General features: G+C 47.3%; 2 protein-coding genes across 2 annotated transcripts in view; both read left to right on the top strand.

Annotated features, from left to right (window-relative positions):
- LOC147605002 (putative diphthine methyl ester synthase) overlaps positions 1-24109 on the top strand; it is a 64403-nt gene that overhangs the window by 11103 nt on the left and 29191 nt on the right. The gene's annotated exons all lie outside the window — the stretch shown is intronic.
- On the top strand, positions 18330-20335 carry LOC147605003 (uncharacterized). The gene is made up of 2 exons (XM_086794046.1): positions 18330-19129; positions 19260-20335. The coding sequence occupies exons 1-2, from the start codon at positions 19077-19079 to the stop codon at positions 19513-19515; spliced, it is 309 nt and encodes a 102-aa protein (XP_086650172.1). The 5' UTR covers positions 18330-19076; the 3' UTR covers positions 19516-20335.

The following is a 24109-nucleotide window of genomic DNA, read 5'->3' as shown; positions in this document are numbered from 1 at the left end:
GCCCCCTCTTGAGTAGAGGAGGAAGATTTCTTGGGATGAAACTGAGCATGCAACCGAGCGAAGCGCAAGAGTTGGCACTCACACTCATATATGTTAAGCATAGGTTCTAGACTAATGGTCTGTGTGACAAAAGTAAAGAAACTAGGAGGCAACTTGTTTAGTAAAGTGATAACCTGATTTTTTTGAGACTTGGTGGAGCCAGTGATAGCGTACTCGGTGTTAAGGCGTCGGTATTCAGCAACCTTAACGGTCAGGTCATCACTCTCTTTTATAGAGAAAAGTTGGATTTGATGTTTGGGATCAATGCGACGCGTGCGATCACGTGCTGCATATCTCTCTGCAAGGTGTGCCTATCTGTCAGACACATAGGGGAACTCTTGGAGTTGTGAATGAAAATCCGTCAGAAGGCCTTGCATGAGCTCCACTATGGCAGTGGCATTCTTAGCCTCCCAATAGCGGATAACTTCAGGAGGAGCTAGTGAGGGGTGGGGTTTTGGTTCAAGTTGTTCCAGGAACCTTGGGAAGTGAAAACTTGTTCCATAAGATTAACCCAAGTGGTGTAATTAGACCCATTGAAACGATTCTTTTCTGTGAAAGCATTTCTGGACATAGAGACGTGAAAGGAAGGAGGTGGGGCCGTCCAGGATGGTTGGTACCCATATCCAGAGTGTAAAGAGTGAGGAGGAACTCTAGAAAATCCACTAATACCAGGCATAGGTGTAGCACCTAGCGAGGGTACTCCATAAGATTGAATATAAGGTTGGGCACTCGGCATAGGTGGAATACCTGGCTGAGGCACAAATCCTTGAGTGGGCACATAAGCAGAAAAAGGAGTAGTGCCAGAGATGGGTTGGTAAACAATCTGATACCCCGGAATGCTGGGTGGCACCATAGTGCCAGAGGGCATAGTGCTGATAGATACCTGTGTTGGGTAAAACCCATACGCAAGACCCAATGGGAGTGCAGTCGGTAATGACTGCATGCCAACACTAGCAAGAAGAGACATGGGTTGGGTGGGAGAGTTTTGAGCTTGAGGTTGTGTAGTATTCCAAAACACATTAGGAGCAGGAACATAAGGTGAACCAGAAGAGAAAACAATGTTACCTCCTTGAATACCAGTAACGTGGGAGTGAATTGTGCTCCTAGATCCTCCTCTATTTGGGTTCACATAATTCCAGGGATTGAGGGTAGTTGATGGTACCATATGTTGAACTTGTGCTATAGAAGAAGACACCCTGGTAGAATTAGGAACATAAGTACTCAAAGGCACATACGAACCTGACGTGGTCACCGGCATGACCAAGGAGGTACCTGTCCTTCCTGAGAAAAAGTCCCATACCGAAGTCCAAGCTGTCGGCTAGACTAGCAGCAGGGCTCTCCAAATGAGGCTGGATACCTGGGTCCAGTACTGGCACACTGGTTGTAGGCATGTATCCTCTAGAAGTGAAGTTTGATAAGCTCAGAGAAGAAAGACGAGATGCCAAGGGTGTAGAGGGTGAGTAGGTGTAAATGGGCTGGTCATGTCCCAATGAAAGACTTCGAACGGGGCTCTCCAGTGAATAAGAAGTCCCATCCTCCGTGTGATCTATATCTGAATTGGGAGAATCAACATCTGGTAAGAAAGGCTGGTCCCCTGGAATCGTGGGTAGATGATCCATGCTGTGTGTTCTCAAGGTCTTCAATCCCTTTGCTTACGATAGCTCTGATACCATGTGAGGGCAAAAGGACGAAAGGACCAAATATATGAGAGATCAGAGCAAATCAACACAGCATGAAATGAGTGAGTGTATATATGATGAAATCGAGTACAAGAGCTCAGTGTGAGACTCTGAAGGAGCAGAGAGGGCTGCTGTCCTGTGATAATGCAGAGGGTGGAGAAGGCCACAATCCAAGGCAGATGGTAGGCTGCTGTCCTGAAGAAATGAGCAGAGAGGGCTGCCGTCCCGATGTCGAGGTAAAGGAGCAGAGAGGGCTGCTGTCCCGGTGATGATGGATGAGGGCCGAGAGGGCTGTGATCCCGATGTAGTAGATGCTGAAGTAAAACTGCTGGAAAGCTCTACTGTAGGAGAGAGGGCTGCTGTCCCATGTGCTGTAGATAAAAACGATGATATACTGTAGGCGAAAGCTACTGCAGATCTTCTCCTGAGAAACGCTGAAGTGCAGTAGACGAAGACTGCTGCAGAACAGTAGCTGTAGGTAAAATCGCAGATAGAAGAGGATGCTCAGCTTGTAGCAGCAGCAGGAGAGGATGCTCAGCCTGTAGCAGCAGCAGGAGAGGATGCGCAGCCTGTAGATGCGAAAACACCAGCAGCGGCAGCAGAAGGTAACGATGCACTGCCTGAAGATGAAGGAGCACTGGCTGCAGCAAGACTCGGGGTTATGATGTTCTGCTGTTGTGAATAATGTTGAGTTTCTTATATATGCTGTAGGACTGCTGGTTGATAATGAACTGCTGATTTATAAATTATGCTTATATATGAGTATTGGACAGCAGTCGGCCATCCTTACAGCTGCCGGCCAGCATTAATGGACAATTAATGATTGAAATAATGTTCTGTTGGCTGCGCTTGTTGACTGGGCTGCCCACTTCTGCTGAGACCATGTGGTGACCTTGGTCGCCTGCATGCACAAGGTTGCGGCTAGCCGTCACCATACTGATGTTAGCTCTATTTCACATGATGAAACCCATGCCTAGACACCAGACAAGTGGAAGAAGACATGGGGACAAGGTCCATAAGGTTTGATTAAGAAAAAGCACCATTCTTGGTCAAAAAGCAGGAAAAAGCAAAGAGTCAAACATGGTTGACCATGAGCTGAGGGTACCATTGGAAAGAGGAGATTGAGCCGGACCAAAAAGCTAAAAGGCGCTTTCTCAAAAAGAAGCTCTAAGGCAAAAAAGCAAGGCCTTAAAGGCAGAAAAGCAAAGCACCAAAAGTTGAGTAATATTTTATTAATAAAAGTAAAAGAGCAAAAGCAAAGGCAAAAAGGGAAAAGTAAAAGCATGAAGGCTTTTTGGCAAAAAGTAGGGTCTCTTACAAGTGTAAAAAGGATTGGATTTCTCTTGTAGTACCATGAACAAGATCATTGGAGATTGGAGCTCATCATCATCTTCTTCCTCAAAAACGAGGTGGTCATCATCATCATCATCATCTTCATCAACGTTATGGCTTGAAATTCCATCGCCACCCTGGTGCTTTTGTATTGCCTAACCTACTTTGCACTACCAGCTGCAACAGCCAGCGCCTATACGGCTGCAGCCAACACCGCCACACCTGTTGCTTGACTGCTTCACCATTTGCACTTGCTGTACTGCTTGCTAACTAACGCTGCTATCTGTGCTTACCAGCGTTGCCAACACCAGCGCTACTGCCACCCGCCTGTGTGCCAGTGCTACAGCCAACTGAATCAACGCCGCCTACACCAGACACCTGTTCAGAACTGTGCGTTGCCACTTGGCTGCTATACACCTTCTGTGCACTGTAGATTTGCTGTATGCTTGTTACTGTCCGCCATCGTACCTCCTGCGCTTGCCAGCTGTTGCTAGCATGTGGCTAAAACCCCGCTGCCAACTGCTTGAGCAAGATCAGCATTATTGTTGGCTGAATTTGCCCACCTTTATTGTGTGCCATACAGCTTTCACATAACTATTGAATGCCAACTGGAGCTGCTGATTGCACTATACGTCTATCTGCTATTTCTTGCTGTGTTCCTGTCAATTCTGTTCTGGATCATACGCCAACTAAACGACTTCTGTGGACTGTTTTCTCAATTTCTACTGGCTGACTGGATACCCCATCACATATATATACCACACTCCCCCCTCCACACATTCCGTACCGGATATACTTGTGTTTAGAGTAGAGTTCGACATTCTCTCTCCTCTCTTGCTCTTCTGTAGTTTTTTGCTCTACGATTTCTGTCTTTTTTCCACTGCACATTCTGACAAGATGAGGCATAACTTGTCATGTGACTCTTCAATGTTAACTATTGGGGGTATCATGTTAGCAGTCATCTCCTGTCTGTACACTATGTCAGGGCCTCTGTGTTGTAGGTGTGCCCGTCCGTTTTTAGTGTCTTCCCATTTTTCCTCACTCTCCGTATTTTTTTCCTATTTTTTTGGAGCTGTGTATGGGCTATTGGCTACCCCTAGATGACTGGCCGAGCTTCTCTCTCTCTTTCATCTGTGTATTGCTCTCTACAGCATTTGTCTTCATTTCCGCTGTGCATTCTGACATGGTATCAGAGCCCCAGGTGGCTTGAAGCTTGGAGAGAGTGGGACGTTGAGGGTTTGCTCATTGAGCTGCTGATTGGAGACTATTTGGGCTGTATGGGACTTGGAGATCGGGTAGAAGGCGGCCATCACTGTTGGACAGCCACCTTGCATTCTATTTGCAGCCTCTTCTTCTTCTTTTTTTCCCATCCACCCTCCCTTCACAAGACCTTGTGAACCCTTGAGATGGCAGATTTGCTTGAGATGGTTGAGAAGCATGTGAAGATCCTGACACTCCCCACGTTCCCGGTAGATCGATAATTGGACGGGAACAACTATGGCATATGGAAGGTAATGATGGAATCTGTTTTGGAGTCCTGTGACTTGGCTGATTTCATGGTTGGGGTTCCACGGCCGGAGTTGGAAGATGGGGAGTTACCCTCTATATGGAAGGAACGGGAGGCACAGGCATCGTGTCAATGCCCGAGTCCGTTCTTTCATCTTCCTCAATTGCACACCACATGTGATCAATCACATAAAGCATATGACGCTGGCCAGAGGGACTAAGCAGCATTTGGCTTCTCTCTACAACAGGGTATCACCCATGAAGAGGATCTCCTTGGAAGTTCAGATGCGGGTGATGAATCCTGCAAAGTCGTCGACAATGCTGGAGCACATCAACAAGTTGCAGGCTCTTCAGCAGGACGTTCTCCAGGCCGGGAAAGAGATATCGTCAGAGGATATGGCCATAACATTGTTGTCACACTTGCCCTCTCAGTGCTCAGCATTTTACTCCTCTTTGATCATCAGTGGCAGGCTCAACACCATCACATGGGAGGAGCTTGTGCCCATGGTCTTGGACCAGGAAGAGCGATTTACGAACCCTCCACAGGGCGGAGGTTCTATGGCCTTGACTACCAACGGTTGAAAGGCCATAACAACAACAACAAGGGTAAAGTCTTCACCAGAGAAGTCTTTTGAGAAGCAGCCCGATTCAGACCGTGAGAAACTGAAGGGCGAGAGGACCTGTAATGATTGTGGTGAGAAAGGCCACTATTGGAGGAAGTGTCCCAAGCGGACTGGAAGAGTGCTGATTCTTCAGCTTCAGCTTCAGCTGCAAAGACTCCAGCCGTTGTGCACTTGGAGATGTTGGACACCAATGCTTCATCTTCTTCGAGCGAGGAGGCAGTTGGCTTCACCGCTAAGGATACTCGGGAATGGATTCTTGATAGTGGTGTTTCCAGGCACACGACTCCTTCTCGTGACTTCTTTCAGGATCTGAAACGACAGTCAGGTCGCATTTTCATTGGCGACAATTCCACCATACCGATTCACAATGAGGGTCGGATGGAGATCATTCCCGATGGCAGAGGGGGGAAGCATTCCTCTCGTGTTCTTTATGTCCCCGCACTTGGTTTTCATCTATTGTCAGTGCATGAGGTGTGCAAGGTTGGCTTCCCGGTGGAGTTTGAGGAGCATTCTGTTGCTCTACGGGACCGCGAGACTGGTAAGGTTGTTCGGGAAGGCGGAGTGGAGAATGGTATATACAAACTCTCAACACTCTCTGAATGGGAGAGTTAATTAGGGTTAGAGTTCATGTGGGAGACATACACAGAGAAGAAGAGAGAGAGAGAGAGAGAGAGAGAGAGAGTTGTGGGGATAAGTCAACTCATCAAGATATGAGTGTGTGACTCCCCTATCACACATGTATATTGCACTAGTACACATAGTGCACTTAGTACATTAAAAGTACTAAGTGTACTATGTACTATAACTTATGGGCTTGTACACACTATAAGGGTGGGCATAATGCCTTTACCCCAACAACCTCCCACTTAAAGGCAAAGTGCCCTTAAGTAAAGGAAAAGAAAAAATCAGCATGTACATGATAATATACAAGGCCATATCAAGGCTGAAACTGGCCTCATCCAATGCCCATCAAGTGTCTGCAATGAGCAAACCGCTCCGGAGGCAAACTCTTTGTCAACAGATCAGCCGGGTTGTCATCCGTATGAATCTTCACAAGCTGAATTTGCTTGTTCTCTATCACCTCTCTGATGAAGTGATACTTCACATCCACATGCTTCGTCTTTGCATGAAAGACAGGGTTCTTTGCCAACTGGATGGCACTCTGACTGTCACAATGCAACAATGGAATATCCCCTGTATAACCCAAATCAACCACTAACCGAGATAGCCATAATGCCTCCTTGCAAGCCTCTGTGGCTGCAATATACTCGGCCTCTGTAGTAGATAAGGCTGTGCACTTCTGCATCCTGGATATCCATGACACATCACCTCCTGTGAATGTAAACACATAACCGGTAGTAGACTTCCGGTTATCTGGATGACCGGCATAATCCGAATCCGTGTAACCATGCACTAATGCATCCTGTTTGCCAAAGCAAATGCACATATCCTGTGTGCCCTTCAGGTATCTCATGACACCTTTCACTGCTTCCCAATGCTTCTTACTAGGGTTGGCCATGTATCTAGAAACCACTCCCACTGCAAATGCAATGTCCAGCCTAGTAGCAACCATGGCATACATGAGACTGCCACAAGCTGAAGCATACGGAATCTTGGCCATATCAGCCTTGCCACTATCTGACTGTGGGCTGTCCATAGCACTGAGTTTCACATATGGAGGCAAAGGAGTACTAGTCTTCTTCCCCCCGTCCATATTGAACCTCTGCAAAACTTTGCCAATGTATTCCTTCTGAGACAAATACAACACATGCTGATTTCTGTCCCGAAGTATCCGCATACCCAAAATGTGATTTGCATCACCCAAATCCTTCATATCAAAGGTCTGATGCAGCCTCTTCTTCAAGGCATCCATCTCTTTACGAGATTTCCCGGCAATCAACATATCATCAACATACAAGATGAGGATCAATAGACTGCCATCCAAAGCTTTCTTGGTGTATAAGCAGTGATCTATGTCACTTCTCCTGAATTTCTGGGATTTCATGAATGTATCAAATTTATGATACCATTCCCTTGGTGCCTGTTTGAGCCCATAAAGACTCTTTTTCAGCTTGCATACAAGCTTCTCCTTTCCACTCACTGCATAACCCTCTGGTTGTTGCATATATATCTCCTCATGGAGATCACCGTGAAGAAAAGCAGTCTTCACATCCATCTGAATCAAGTCCAGATCATCATGTGCAACCAAAGCTAACACAGCTCTAAGTGTGGTCATTTTGACCACTGGAGAGAAGATCTCATCAAAGTCCACACCATATTCCTGCTTGAAGCCCTTAGCCACTAACCTGGCTTTGTATCTTGGCTTTGCATCAGGTGCAACTTTGAGCCTGTAAACCCACTTGCATGGCAAAACCTTCTTGCCTGCAGGCAAATGCACCAACTTCCATGTTCCATTTTTGTGCTGAGAATCCATCTCTGACTTCATGGCACGCTCCCAAAGAGCTTTGTCTGCCCTCTGTAAAGCCTCCTTATAACATGAGGGCTCCCCACAGTCAGTGAGCATCAAGTAGTCAACCCCTGGAACAAACCTGTCAGGGGCTCTGGAGGGTCTTGTGGACCTCCGTACCCAATGACCATCATTTGCAGGTTGCTGTCCAGCCTGCATATCACCTATTGGTGGCTCCTGTTCCATGCCATAAGGCTGAAATATCATGCCCGGTATCTCCTCTAACTGTGGTATATCCACAGGGATATCTTCTGCCATCTCTGGCTGTCCATTTGGACCATTTTCAGCACCATTTAAGGGCTGGTTTTGCTGCTGTAATGGCTGATTTACAGCCCTTGGTTGTTGCAAAGATGACTCCGCTAGGCTCCTACTGCCTTGCAGGCTCCTTATACATGCATGTTTCATAAAAAATGACATCATTGCTGCGTATAATCTTTCTATTCACGGGATCCCAAAGTCTATACCCCATTTCACCTCTGTCACCATATCCTAGGAATATGCATTTGTGAGACTTAGGATCAAGTTTGGTGCGCATTTCCCTGCGTATGTGCACGTACGCAACGCAACCAAACACTCTCAAGTGCTTGTATGACGGAGGCTTCCCTGTCCATACTTCCTCTGGCACTTTCCCACCAAGCCTCGTGTTAGGTGACCTGTTTATAAGGTGAACGGCTGTCATAACAGCTTCAGCCCAAAAACCATGAGGTAACGCAGCATGTGACAACATAGAACGGACCTTCTCCTGAATGGTCATGTTCATCCTCTATGCTGTCCCGTTTTGTGGAGGATCATAAGGAGTAGAGAGCTCCCTCTTGATGCCTTTAGCATCACAAAAGTCCTGAAACTGTTTGGACATATACTCTCCACCATTGTCGGAACGCAAAGCCTTCAATGTTTTGCCAGTTTGATTCTCAACAAGAGCAACAAACTTCTGAAACACTGAGAATGTATCACTCTTCAAACGAAGAGGATAAACCCACACCTTGCGTGTGGCATCATCAATAAAAGACACAAAGTATTTTGCCCCTCCCAAAGAAAGCTGAGGCATCTCACATACATCTGTATGCACAAGCTCTAACTGAGCATCTTTCTGTCCAAGAGCTTTCTTGTGGGGGCACTGTAGTTGCCTACCATATATACAATGCTCACAAAACTGAAAACTTGAAAACTTTAGAGAAGGCAAGTAACCCAAACGAGACAATTGCTCCATTCCTTTGACACTCATGTGTCCCAACCGGCTATGCCACATAGAGATTTCCGGCAGCTCGGTTGCATTTACATTAGCATGGTGACAAACACCTGCATGCATGAAGTAAAGAGTGTCCACCTTAGAGCCTCTGGCAACAACCAGTGAGCCCTTACTAATCTTCCACTTTCCACGACCAAATGTGGTAACATAATCAGCATCATCAAGCTGTCCAGTAGAAAGCAGGTTCTTCTTGTTCTCAGGCACATGCCTGACATCATGGAGCATAAGCTGTGAGCCATCTGAAAACACAAGCCTCACATCACCTCTGCCAAGAATCTTGCATGCATGGTTATCACCCAAATAAACTACTCCTTCATTGCCAGCAGTATACCTGACAAACAAGTCTCTGCAACCTGTGACATGAAAGGAGGCACCTGAATCAATGATCCATGAGTGCATACCATGACCATCTCCTGTAAGAAGTGAACGGGCATCAAGTGAAGACGTGAATAGGACCTCATCCTCAGTGTCACCTGCATGTGACACATTGATTTCTTCAATCTTGACTCCACTTTTGCCCTTTGGCTTTACATCTTTAGCTTCATCTTTGTCTTTGTCTTTGCCTTTTCCCTTTTCCTTTTGATCATTTTTCCATTTGTAGCATTGCTTTTTGATGTGTCCCTTCTTGCCACAATAATGGCATTCCAAGTCCTTTTTGGAGCGGGACTTGCTCCTTCCCCGTTCTTGGCTTTTACCCCTTTGCTGGGATCTCCCACGTGCATTCATTGCATTGGACTTTCCAACAGAGTTGTTTTTCCTGTTCATCTCTTCTTGAAGAAGAGCACCCTCAACATCTGCATATGACAGCATAGCATTCGAATTGCTAGTGGCTGTCCTGAATGTGTCCCAACTCTCTGGCAAAGTGCATAACAGAAAAGTGGCTTTGAACTCATCGTCCATTGCCAACTTTTGATTTATAACTTGGCTGACAATACCATTAAACTCATTTAGATGGGCTGCCATAGACGCCCCTTCCTTCATCTGAAGACCTATGAGTTTCTTCAACCAATACACTTTGCTTGAGGCACTTTGCTGGGCATACAAGTCCTGCAATCTCTGCCACATTCCCCAAGCTGTCTTCTCTTCACGAATGCTGAAAAGTAAAGAGTTTGACACAGATAACATGATAGTAGATCTTGCCAGCTCATCCATATCTTCCCACTCTTCAGCAGTAAGAGAAGCGGGCTTTACACCCCTTTCTTTGATAGGCTTGTGCTGCTTCTTCTGGAGCAACACATTATAGCACTGGGGTTGCCAAATATCATAGTTATGTGAGCCTTCAAGCTTCTTGATGTGAAGCAATGAAGAGCTCTCACCTGTGGTTGCCATAGCAATATGCAACCTGTCAATGCCTGACTCCCTGCAAAATGTGCAAACACTGCACCAAAAGCACACAAAGTGCTCACAGTTGTTCTCCCAAGCTTTATCTCCCACTGCGGAAGCACAAATGCAACTCTACTCCCACTGTATGTGATGAAATCACCAAAATCTGGTTGCTGCAGATTTAGGACAGCACCTTAAATGTGCTCTGTTCCCCTTCCAAAGTACTGTACAACAGTACCAAGTGCTCACCTGTGATGTACCAAACTTGTACCGACAAGTACAGCAGCTGAAATTGAGATTTTTTGCTTACTCAAATCAATGTGCAGCCATGCCAAAACTTGTACAAAGCTGTACCAAATCTGTACCAACAGGTACAGTAGCAATAAATGCTCTCCTGGCTGTCCAAATGAGTGAAAATCAGACTTTTACAGTCCCGAACACTGCATACAACAGTCCCGAACAGAAATTGGGCAAAAGCCCCTTGACTGCAAGCTGATTTCTGAGGATTCAAGGCATAAATGTCTTGCCTGCTGCTTTGCCAAGCTCAACAAGCATAAAATCTTGAAAAACCCCTTGATTTGAGATCAATTTCTGATCATACATGGTACATTAACGCACATGAAGGCATCCAGAGTCTTCATGATGCTTCCCCCTGGCCACATATACATCCAATACATGAAAGCCCCTTGATTTACAGGCACATTGAGTGCTTGACAGGCATCAACACATTGCCCAAAGCATCAAATACGAGTGCCTGCATGCAAATCAATCCAATCGGCACAAAAGCCCCTTGATTTGCACTGCAATTTGCTGCAATTTTGCCCGAATGTGCGATTTCTCACATCATACAGCATGTATGAATGCTTAATTGCACAATTACATCAAAAGCCCCAAATTTCGACATCCAATTTCCTGCAAATTGATCCTGATTGTGACCAATGTCACCCAATTTTGCCAATTTTGCTCAGAAATTGAGCAATTCGGCACCTGTACCTGCTCAATTGATTGAATTGATAAGAAATTCCCAAAATTGAAGGCAAATACCTCTTAATTTTTGAATTTCTCTGAGATTTGCAGGCTGAATTTCTGTTGATGCTGTTGGAGAAATCTGATGCCGCTGCTGCTGAGAAGGGTGCTGCACGTGTGTTAATGCTGATGCAGAAAGGGGGGGGGCGCTTCTTGCTGATGTGCCTGCTGCTGTGCAGGTACGGACGGCTGCTTTGTAGTCGGGGTTGAGCAGGTCGACTAGGCGTTGAATGTGAGAAGGTGACGTGGAGCGAAGCGATGGACACCCGCCTGCCTTCGCCTTCGCGCTACCCTGTAGCCAGGAACGACTCGCTTACTCACGCGGACCACCACCACGTACTTGTTGCAGCTGACTGGACCTCCTATCCTTGGCTTACGTGTCCGCCTGAGTATGCGCCTGGTTACGTGTCCGCCTGCCTTCGCCTAGTAGTGCTACGGGTACTCGCTCACGCCCAGCAGCCAGCCTACGCCCAACGCCTTGCTACGTGCGAATGGGTACGCCACTGCACTTCTCCGGCCTCCGTTTGTTGACGCCTTGTGGCTAATGCTCCTTATCGCTGCCAGCTGTGCAGCGCTTTGCTGCGCTGCCTGTCAGCTGACACCTGCAACACCCAAGCTAGCCAACAGCAAGTGCCACCGGTTTCACCTCTGTAGCCTTCGCTTCACACACCTCCAGTGCAGGGCAATGGGAGAGAGAATCAAGACAGCTCTGATACTAGTTGAATGGGAGAGTTAATTAGGGTTAGAGTTCATGTGGGAGACATACACAGAGAAGAAGGGAGAGAGAGTTAATTAGGGTTAGAGTTCATGTGGGAGACATACACAGCTCTGATAACTTATGGGCTTGTACACACTATAAGGGTGGGCATAATGCCTGTGTATGTCTCCCACATGAACTCTAACCCTAATTAACTCTCCCATTCAACTGGTATCAGAGCTGTCTTGATTCTCTCTCCCATTGCCCTGCACTGGAGGTGTGTGAAGCGAAGGCTACAGAGGTGAAACCGGTGGCACTTGCTGTTGGCTAGCTTGGGTGTTGCAGGTGTCAGCTGACAGGCAGCGCAGCAAAGCGCTGCACAGCTGGTAGCGATAATGAGCATTAGCCACAAGGCGTCAACAAACGGAGGCCGGAGAAGTGCAGCGGCGTACCCATTCGCACGTAGCAAGGCGTTGGGCATAGGCTGGCTGCTGGGCGTGAGCGAGTACCCGTTCGCCTAGCGCTACTAGGCGAAGGCAGGCGGACACGTAACCAGGCGCATACTCAGGCGGACACGTAAGCCAAGGACAGGAGGTCCAGTCGGCTGCAACAAGTACGTGGTGGTGGTCCGCGTGAGTAAGCGAGTCGTTCCTGGCTACAGGGTAGCGCGAAGGCGAAGGCAGGCGGGTGTCCATCGCTTCGCTCCACGTCACCTTCTCACATTCAACGCCTAGTCGACTTGCTCAAGCCGTACCTGCACAGCAGCAGGCACATCAGCAAGAAGCGCCCCCCCCCTTTCTGCATCAGCATTAACACACGTGCAGCACCCTTCTCAGCAGCAGCAGCATCCGATTCATCAATACAGCGGCATCAGATTTCTCCAACAGCATCAACAGAAATTCAGCCTGCAAATCTCAGAGAAATTCAAAAATTAAGAGGTATTTGCCTTCAATTTTGGGAATTTCTTATCAATTCAATCAATTGAGCAGGTACAGGTGCCGAATTGCTCAATTTCTGAGCAAAATTGGCAAAATTGGGTGACATTGGTCACAATCAGGATCAATTTGCAGGAAATTGGATGTCGAAATTTGGGGCTTTTGATGTAATTGTGCAATTAAGCATTCATACATGCTGTATGATGTGAGAAATCGCACATTCGGGCAAAATTGCAGCAAATTGCAGTGCAAATCAAGGGGCTTTTGTGCCGATTGGATTGATTTGCATGCAGGCACTCGTATTTGATGCTTTGGGCAATGTGTTGATGCCTGTCAAGCACTCAATGTGCCTGTAAATCAAGGGGCTTTCATGTATTGGATGTATATGTGGCCAGGGGGAAGCATCATGAAGACTCTGGATGCCTTCATGTGCGTTAATGTACCATGTATGATCAGAAATTGATCTCAAATCAAGGGGTTTTTCAAGATTTTATGCTTGTTGAGCTTGGCAAAGCAGCAGGCAAGACATTTATGCCTTGAATCCTCAGAAATCAGCTTGCAGTCAAGGGGCTTTTGCCCAATTTCTGTTCGGGACTGTTGTATGCAGTGTTTGGGACTGTAAAAGTCTGATTTTCACTCATTTGGACAGCCAGGAGAGCATTTATTGCTACTGTACCTGTTGGTACAGATTTGGTACAGCTTTGTACAAGTTTTGGCATGGCTGCACATTGATTTGAGTAAGCAAAAAATCTCAATTTCAGCTGCTGTACTTGTCGGTACAGGTTTGGTACATCACAGGTGAGCACTTGGTACTGTTGTACAGTACTTTGGAAGGGGAACAGAGCACATTTAAGGTGCTGTCCTAAATCTGCAGCAACCAGATTTTGGTGATTTCATCACATACAGTGGGAGTAGAGTTGCATTTGTGCTTCCGCAGTGGGAGATAAAGCTTGGGAGAACAACTGTGAGCACTTTGTGTGCTTTTGGTGCAGTGTTTGCACATTTTGCAGGGAGTCAGGCATTGACAGGTTGCATATTGCTATGGCAACCACAGGTGAGAGCTCTTCATTGCTTCACATCAAGAAGCTTGAAGGCTCACATAACTATGATATTTGGCAAACCCAGTGCTATAATGTGTTGCTCCAGAAGAAGCAGCACAAGCCTATCAAAGAAAGGGGTGTAAAGCCCGCTTCTCTTACTGCTGAAGAGTGGGAAGATATGGATGAGCTGGCAAGATCTACTATCATGTTATCTGTGTCAAACTCTTTACTTTTCAGCATTCGTGAAGAGAAGACAGCTTGGGGAATGTGGCAGAGATTGCAGGACTTGTATGCCCAGCAAAGTGCCTCAAGCAAAGTGTATTGGTTGAAGAAACTCATAGGTCTTCAGATGAAGGAAGGGGCGTCTATGGCAGCCCATCTAAATGAGTTTAATGGTATTGTCAGCCAAGTTATAAATCAAAAGTTGGCAATGGACGATGAGTTCAAAGCCACTTTTCTGTTATGCACTTTGCCAGAGAGTTGGGACACATTCAGGACAGCCACTAGCAATTCGAATGCTATGCTGTCATATGCAGATGTTGAGGGTGCTCTTCTTCAAGAAGAGATGAACAGGAAAAACAACTCTGTTGGAAAGTCCAATGCAATGAATGCACGTGGGAGATCCCAGCAAAGGGGTAAAAGCCAAGAACGGGGAAGGAGCAAGTCCCGCTCCAAAAAGGACTTGGAATGCCATTATTGTGGCAAGAAGGGACACATCAAAAAGCAATGCTACAAATGGAAAAATGATCAAAAGGAAAAGGGAAAAGGCAAAGACAAAGACAAAGATGAAGCTAAAGATGTAAAGCCAAAGGGCAAAAGTGGAGTCAAGATTGAAGAAATCAATGTGTCACATGCAGGTGACACTGAGGATGAGGTCCTATTCACGTCTTCACTTGATGCCCGTTCACTTCTTACAGGAGATGGTCATGGTATGCACTCATGGATCATTGATTCAGGTGCCTCCTTTCATGTCACAGGTTGCAGAGACTTGTTTGTCAGGTATACTGCTGGCAATGAAGGAGTAGTTTATTTGGGTGATAACCATGCATGCAAGATTCTTGGCAGAGGTGATGTGAGGCTTGTGTTTTCAGATGGCTCACAGCTTATGTTCCAGTTTCCACTGCTGATGAGCCACCGCTTCTTGGAGACCCAGAGGATTCTGATGATGATTCCCAATCGATTGTTCCAGCTGGACAGCCTCAGTCAGTTGAGGAGGTTGAGCCTCAGTCAGTTGAGGAGGTTGAGCCCGTCGTTGGAGATGAGCCCCCGCAACAGCAGGAGGCTCCGCGTTTTGTTCGAGTACCCAGGTGGTTGGTAGACACCCTTCGGGAGTCAGGTGCTACGGAGCTTTCCTCCGAATGGACCATAGAGGACGGATCTCGAAGATCGCAGAGTTCGTGACAAAAGTCATTCAATGGAGCTTTTACAGGTAAACTATGCTTTGATGTCTCGTATCATGCGGGACAAAGAGTCCACTTCCGTGTCAAGGAGGCCCTTGCACAGGATACTTGGAGGAAAGCCATGCAGGTGGAACTGGATGCCACAGAGAAGAATAACACTTGGGAGTTGGTTCCGAGGCTGTCGAAACGGTCTGTCATTGGTGTCAAGTGGGTCTTTAAGACCAAGTATATGTCAGATGGGTCGGTGGACAAACACAAAGCCAGACTTGTGGCTAAGGGTTATGCTTAGCAGCTTGGCATCGACTATGAGGATACCTTTGTGCACCGACAACGAGGATGACCACGATTCTGACCGTTCTTGCCCTTGCTTCTTCTCAGCGGTGGCCCGTATTTTAGATGGATGTGAAATTTGCGTTCCTTAATGGTGACCTGCAGGAGGAGGTGTATGTTGAGCAGCCTCTAGGCTTTGAGGTTCCAGGATCAAAGGGGATGGTTTACAGGTTGCGGAAGGCCTTGTATGGTCTTAAGCAAGCTCCCATGGCTTGGAATCAGAAGAATGATTCCTTCTTTTTACGGACTGGGTTTCAGAGATCGGTTGTAGATCCTAATCTATATCTCTTTCGGAAACGCGGCATGGTCACGTTGATCATCCTTCATGTGGATGACCTCATTCTCATTGGCAGTCATATGGAGCACATTGCAGTGATGAAGGCTGCATTGTCAAAGGAGTTTGAGATGACCGATTTAGGCTTACTCCACTTCTTCTTGGGATTGGAGATGTGGCAGACCCAGAGGGGCTTCTTTGTCTCTCAGCAGCGGTATGCCCATGAGTTGCTTGAGACCTTTGGGATGGAGAACTGCAAGCCTATCACATCACCGATGGACCCGAACACGAAACTTACAGTTAATGATCCTTGTGAGCCAGTTGATGCCTCTTTGTACCGGAAGCTGGTTGTTTCATTAATCTGGTTGCTGAACACCAGATTGGACTTGAGCTTTCCTGTGGGGTTGTTGAGCTTGTTTATGCAGACGCCATTGAAGTCTCATTGGGATGCAGGATTGCGGATCTTGCGGTATCTGCAGGGTACGAAGGATCTTGGACTATTCTACACCAGTGGAGGTGAAACGAAGGAATGAGTTCGACTCCAAGGTTGGATGACTTAGATTTCGGAGGAGATCCAAACATGAGGAGATCTCAGGCTACAGTTTTACCCTCAGCTCAGGAGCTGTTTCATGGAGCAGCAAGAGGCAGCCAACTATTGCCTTGTCGTCTACAGAGGTAGAGCACCGGGCTGCTTGTGCTGTTGCTTGCGAGGTTGTGTGGCTGCGGAGGTTGCTTGGCGAGATTGGGTTTCCACAGAAGGAGCCCACGGTCATCCAATGTGATAACCAGAGCTGTATCGCTATTGCTCGGAACCCGGTCTTCCATGCCCGGACCAAGCACATAGAGATACAATATCACTTTGTTCGTGAGAAGATCTTGGCTGGTGACATCTTGCTTCTTTATTGTACGACAGAGGACAATGCGGCGGACCTCTTCATGAAGTCTCTACCTTAGGCTATGCTCTGGCGGCACTCCAGTTCATTGGGGTTGGTTCCACATCCAGGAGTTGAGAGGGGGTGTTAGCAGTCATCTCCTGTTTGTACGCTATGTTAGGGCCTCTATTGTGGGTGTGCCCGCCCGTTTTTAGTGTCTTCCCATTTTTCATCTCTCTCCGTATTTTTCCCCTTTTTTTCTGGAGCTGTGTATGGGCTGTCGGCTGCCCCTAGATGACTGGCCGATTGTATTTGTGATGCCCGACTGATTTGGTGCTGCCCGACGCTTTTTCTCAGTGCTGGCCAACTGCTTCTCTTCTGGCCGACTGGACATTTGCTGGTCATGGGTTGCCAGAGCTGCTGTCGGCTGATTCTGGGCTGGCCGACTAGCAGCCAGGGGCCATATAAAAGGGCCCCTTGTCCCCACCATAGTTTCCAGAAACGCCGTTTCTGGCCCACCGAAACGTGGAAACGTTTCAGAAACGTTTCCAGAAACGGAAACGGCGTTTCCAAGGTGTTATTTTTTCCAGGGTTTAGAAACCCGCGTGCTCTCTTTCGCCGGCATTTTGCGCCCTTTTTTTGCCGCGTGTTTGGAGCTGCTCTACCCATCTACCTTGCCCTCTACTCCTCTACCTCCACATCAGCCCTCTACCACGCCCTCTACCTCTCTACTTGGGGCCTCCACCTTTGCCATCTAAGCTCTACCAAGCAAGAAGGAGTCGCACCTTGCTTGCAGCCTGCAGGACCAGAAAAACAGCCTCCACTTCTCGAATCTCTCCGAGTCTTCCGACCTCGAACCGCACAAGTAAGTTAAGTAACATGGCTCGGACTCCGGATCCTATTTGGCAGCATGTGGAGCAAGTGGGGGGTTATGCAGGATCTGGTGGCTCCAGGAAATGGAGATGTAAATATTGGGTTGGTCAAAACGGGGAGTGTCACCCGTGTGAAGGACCATCTTGCTCATGTTCCAAACAAAGATGTAGGGCCATGCCCCTCTGTTCCTCTAGATGTTCGGAAAAGCCTTGAAATGTGGAGGCGAAAGCGTTTGGCCATTCCCGAAGAGGAAGTATCTGCAGCAATGGGTGGTCAAGAGCATGAAGCTGGTTCAAGTCAAGCAGCAGCAGCAAAGAGGGCCAGAGGCAGAGACACAGGATCAGATTTCTCCTCTACCTCAGTGTCGGGTGTGCATGCAAGGAGGACTCCTTTGCCAGGTGATGCATCACATTCACAAGACACCCCTCCAATAAATACTGTACAAAGGGCTAGCATCCAAGCAGGATTTCAAAAGCAAGCAATTGCAGAGGCAACTAGGGAGCTCACCCGGATGTTCATACGGTGTGCCATTCCCTTTCATGTGGCCAAGACAAATCAATGGAGGAAGACCATGAGGGCCATCAGCCGCATTGGATGCGAGTGGGATGGCCCTAGATCTGAGGCTCTGCGGACACGAGAGCTAAAGCGGAAAAAATCATGCATAGAAGTGCAGCTAGAGCCCTTGAAGGAAACATGGAAAAAGTATGGCTGCACTGTATTGTGTGATGGGTGGTCAGATGTACGCAGGAGAAATGTATACAATGTTTTGGTGTCATGCTGCAAAGGCACTATGTTTTTGAAAGCCATTGATGCCTCCCTCCCAGGTCTCACAGTTACAGGTGCATTTATTTGGACACATATAAGGGAGGCTATAGTGCAAGTTGGGCCTGAGAATGTTGTGCAGGTGGTGACAGATAATGGAAGTAATTGTAAGTCTATGGGCTCTATGCTAGAGGATGAATTTCCAGCCATTGTGTGGACCCCTTGTGCATCACATAGCCTCGACTTATTGATTGAGGACATAGGTCAAATACAATGGGTTGAAGCCATCTTTTGCACCGCACGAAGCATGGTGAAGTTTGTGAAGAAGAGGCCAAAAGTCTTGAGCATGTATCGGGCCTACAGCACTCTTGAGCTATTGCAGCCTGCAGCCACCAGATTTGCATACATGTTCATTGTGCTTGAGAGACTCCTGCGAGTCCGCAGAGAGTTGGTACGCACTGTCTACTCAAATGAATGGCTAGAGTGGGATGAGAGAGAGAGCCCCAAGGCAAGAGCTTTTGTGCGTGATGTCATGAGAGAGGAGTGGTGGGTAGAGGTTGAGGGGTTGATCAAAACTCTCAACCCCATCTACACAGTGTTATGCATTACAGACATGGAGGGCAGTACTCTAGGCCTTTTATACTAGTACATGGACAAGATTGGGGAGGCTCTCAACAAGCAAGACTACTTGAGAGCAGAGCAGTAAGTCTCCTCAGTCATGGCTACCCTTGCTTTACTTCTTATCTTTATTTTACTCTTGAGTCTTTACATTGGTCTCGACTCTTGACTCTTGTTTTTTGTCCTTTTTTATCTTATGGTTTGATCTCTAAAGGGTTGATGAAATCAAGGCTGTGTGGAATCGGCGATGGGATTGGTTTCACAGGCCGATTCATGCAGTAGCACATGTATTGCATCCTTTGTGGCGAGATGAGGAGCAATACGAGAACGAGGAGCTAGAAGAAGGCTTCATGACATACATGAGGAACTTGACATCTGGTAATGTGCACATGCTGAAATGTATAGAGGATGATCTCTTGGCCTTTCGCAACCAGACAGGGAGCTTTGGTCGAGAGACTGCAAAGCTTTGAGAGACTCAGCTACAGCCTGTCTCAGGTGGGAGAAGTATGGAAATTGTGCTCCCACGCTGGTAATTCACTACCCTTAACTACAGTTTACATAGTACACTGTACAATGTGCATCTTTCTTGTTTCCACTTAGTTCTAATTCTAATTGTATGTGCATTTCAATAATAGAAACGCATCGCCATTCGAGTGCTCTCACAGGATTGCAGTTCGGGTCCATGTGAGAGGAATTGGAGCACTTGGGCCCTCTTCCATACAAAGAAGAGGAATAGGCTGAGTACCGCTTAGCTAGAGCGGTTGGTGTTTTGTCATTGCAACCTCCAGCTCCTTGAGAGGAATGCCCAACATCCGGAGCCTTCGCAGGTGAATGTGGATAAGATCGACATCAGGAGGGAGAGGTTCATCCCAGAGATCCCACGGAATGAGCGTGATATGTACACCTTGCTTTATGAGGAGCTGACAGTGCCGAGCCACAACACCCGCTGCACCACCCATTCTCAGAGGCAGAGGGGGGGATCCATCGCTTCCACTTCAGCAGAGGCAGAGGACCACGATCCTACCATTTCTTCATCTGAGCCTGACTCTCATGAGTCGGAGGATGACTCCTCCATGGATGATCTTGATGAGTGATTTTTGGAGCACTTAGCTCTAGGATTTTGTCATGCCAACAGCTGCTGCCAGCCTGCCAGCCACATGGATATTTTTTGATCATGTTTTGTATTTACTATAGTCTATACATATGGATTATGGATGATGGATGATGGATCTTGTTTTGTATTGACTCTTTTGAGGCTTGAGCCTTGAGCCTACAGTTGTCATTTCTGAATTTTGATCTATCATTTGAGTCTTTGACATTGAACTTGAGTAAGCTTTTGTAATGTTTTTATTAATTATATATGTATGTATTAAACCCTAAAACCAAAACTCCGTTTCCCCGTTTCTTCCCGAAGGCCAAAACTCCGAAACTCCGTTTCCCGCCGTGCTCCGCACCCCCGTTTCCGAAACTCCTGGAAACTATGGTCCCCACACTCCTTGTATTTTTCCGAGATTTATTGGTGTATATAGCAGAGTTACACAAGCTTCTCTCTCTCTTATGCATCGTCCAACTGGTAGGCAACTTTAACTTCATGGAGACATCACTGAGCTTCTTAACTGTAGGAAAAAGTCCAAATCTACAGAAAGAAAGCTTGGGATAACGTTTGTCCACTTGTTTCAATCTCTGTTTCATTATACACAAATAGACCCAATCCCCTTCTTTGACGTGGAAATCTCGTCTAGACTTATTTGCTTGTCTGCTGTAAGCTTCCTAGGCTTTGGTCAAGCTGTCTTTAATTGACTCGATAATTTTGGAGAATCCTTTCGTTGTTTTGTCAGCCTTGAGAGATGGAGACACCATTCTCGTCAAAAGACGAGAGAAATGATGATGACGACCAAGGGCTGCCTCATACGGAGTACGTCTGCACTGGATTAATGAGTATCTGTGACATGTGAAGGATTTGACCGTCGTAAACACAACCTTAGGCTAACTAAACTGCACTTAATGATGCTTAAGAAAGACAGATAGTGTCAATGCAATAAAATGCAGCTATATTAGATGAATGGGTTACGATGAGATCTAAAAAGATCTATAATGCTGTCCTAGATGGATATCCTTCTCGGGATGAGAGGAATAGGTTGAATGCTGATGGTGAGGACTGTTCCTTGCTCCAATGCTGAGGTCCACCCTGCGATGCCGGCTTCCCTCTATGTAGGAGATAGGAATGATGACTTATATGCTGAATATGCTGATATACTGAATGAACTGCTGTCCCACTGACTTTCCCTTGTCTCCTGGGAAGGAAACGCTGAAGAGATGGCTTGGGACTGATGTGATGATGAAACGCAGATGCTCTCCTTGTTACCTGGGAAGGAAACACTGAGGAGATGGATGCGTTTGCTGAATCTGATGGACTGAACTTGATGAGATATGCGCTGATCTGAGATGCGATGATCTATGCTGAAAATGCTGATCTGAGATGCGATGATGGACTGAATGGAGGATGCGCTTCTATTTATATGTGGGAATTGCTGCTAGCGGCCAGCCTTGCTGCAGTCGGCCAGCCTTGCTGAATGCTCACGATTGGCAATAATGCCATAAATGCTTGTCGGCTGACTTTAAAAGGTTGTTGGCTGGTGCAAATGCCTCGACCTGATGCACATGAATACCTTATATGCTCATGATGATTGAAGTGCTGTTGTTGGTGCTGAAACACCCCCATATACATGCTCATGCTGATACATGCCTGACTAATACTTAGATGTCTGATTAATGCTTGATGATGCCATGCCACTTGTACACCTGATGGGTGTGCATGTGACAGTATCGTTTAGGATGGCTTGGACCAATGGAAGATAATGTTTCCATTTGGATTGCTGGTCATGATAGTATGACTTGAGAACATCAAAGGCCAATTGGTTATAAATTTCTATCTAGACAACTGTAACTTGATCCCAAAGTTCTTGAATAATGCCCTCCAAAAATGCGAGGTGAACTTGACCTCTTGCATGAGAGTGGGCATGAGGTGAGGTTTTGCACGAATGTCACGTTTGAGAAGAGACGGGAACTTCTTGACAAGCTTTCCGTCTACGAGGCGGTCGAAGCGGCAAGAAGGACACCACGATGGATCCCGCGATGATGGGGAGAGGAACTCAAGCCTCTACAATGGAGTCATGTGGTGGATCAAGATCATGCACACTATCACCTTCACCATCGAGTCGGAATGTTGCTCCATCCACGACGCTGGCACCCTCCATCTCCACGAATTGGAACCCCAAGTTGAAGGAGGAGGTGGATATGGCGGTGGCCTGCTTCTTCTGCCACGACCACATTACCTTTCAAGCGGCTAGGTAAGTGCAATCGATCATTGCCAATTCAGCATTCATGTTTTCATCATCCTAGTCTCCTTCTCATTAGTAAATTGCTGTTTTTGAATAGGTCGGAATACTTCAAGGTCATGGTTAAGAAGATTGGGGAGTATGGCTCAACCTATACGCCCCCCTCATCCGAGAGCTTGCGCACTACATTGCTCGAGAAGGAGAAGCGCATTGTAGAGCAAGCGGCCGACAACACAAAGCGGCAGTGGGAGAGGAACGGAGTCTCTCTCATTGTGGATGGATGGAGTGATACCCGCAAGAGGAGTATTCATGGCGTGGTTGCATATTCCCACGAAGAGATGTACTTCATCTCATCTCATGATGCATCCAGCATCGGGAAGAGCGCGGATGTGCTTGCGGCGGAGTGGGCTACCACCATGGAGATCATTGACCCTGAGCATGTAGTGGGCTTTGTTGCGGATGGGGAGCCTTCCAATAGGGCGGCGGGAGCTATCCTCCAAGGTATGTATGGACATGTCGCGGTGTCCTTTTGTATGGCTCATTGCCTAAACAACCTCCTCAAGGACATAGGGGCATTGCCATGGATCAGCCCGCTCATTGAGGAGGCCAACACCATGGTCTCCTTTGTCCTCAACCACCAAAGACTTCGGCATGAGTTCAACAAGAGGTCCTCTCTCTCTCTCTCTCAAATATTCCGACACCCGGTTTGCCTACAACTTCCTCATGTTGGGCCGGTTGAAGGATTGTAGCGGTGCTTTGAGGGGGCTTTTCCTTAGCGGCGAGTTTGTCGACATGCGAGAGTCCCGTACAAACATTGGCCAAGAGTGTAGGTTATGGGCGGATGCCGCCTCTTGGTGGGAGTGTGTGAAGACCATGGATGCTATGGTGAGGCCCATAGTCCACCTATTGAGGATTGACGCTATGCAACCATGCATAGGCAAGGTCTATGAGGCCATAGACGCTATGCAACCATGCATAGGCAAGGTCTATGAGGCCATGGATCGCATGATAAAGAAGTTGAAAGACTTCGTGCCTGACGAAGACAGATACGAGGAGATCCATGCCTTGTGTCTAGGAAGGTGGAATTCCTACTATTCTCCATTGCATGCAGTAGCTTATGTGGTGGACCCAGAATTCCAAGGCAACAAGCAGGAGAGCGACCGAGATGTGAGCGCTGGATGGAGGATCATCTTGGACCGTCTTGTGCTTGATGCATCGGTTAGACGCAAGATTAGGTTCTAGCTTTCCATGTACAGGTCATTTCATGGCTCCTATGGCTGTCATGATGCAAAAATCGACCGCTCCAAAGTTGGTGCTGCTCTATGGTGGGAGGACTTTGGTTCGGATGGACGGGAGCTACAGCAGCTTGCCATCCGCATACTTAGCTAGGCCATCAGCTCCTCTTGCTTGGAACAACTTTGGAGCCCCTACAGCCACATTGCCTCTAGGAAGAGGAAACGACTCGGGGTAGAGCGTGTCAATGACCTTGTCTTCGTCAGCGCGAACTTGCGAATGCTTTGTAAGAGTGTGACCAAAAAGGCAGATCCCTTCACCGAGTGGGAGATGAGTCAACAAGAGGATGAGGTGCAGGAGCAGCATGCCAGTGAGGATGAGAGTGAGGATGAGCTTGATGCTCCTTTGGCACAAGCTACCCATGACCATGAGGTGAGCACTTCACGTGGATGATCATTCATGGATCATGATTCATGGGCCTTACTACTTAGCT

This window comes from Cibotium barometz, chromosome 60 (assembly GCF_041138505.1).
Source record: "Cibotium barometz isolate CiBa-2024 chromosome 60, ASM4113850v1, whole genome shotgun sequence".
Classification (NCBI taxonomy): domain Eukaryota; kingdom Viridiplantae; phylum Streptophyta; class Polypodiopsida; order Cyatheales; family Cibotiaceae; genus Cibotium; species Cibotium barometz.
Note: the sequence above shows the minus strand (reverse complement) of the source record. Positions and strands in the feature narration are given on the sequence as shown.

Bases quoted from the DNA above. Each gene is read 5' to 3' on its own strand.
- LOC147605003 (XM_086794046.1), top strand. From the start codon at position 19,077: ATGGACAAGATTGGGGAGGCTCTCAACAAGCAAGACTACTTGAGAGCA. The intron at 19,130-19,259 runs GTAAGTCTCCTC...TGATCTCTAAAG, and splicing joins GACTACTTGAGAGCAGAGCA to GGTTGATGAAATCAAGGCTG.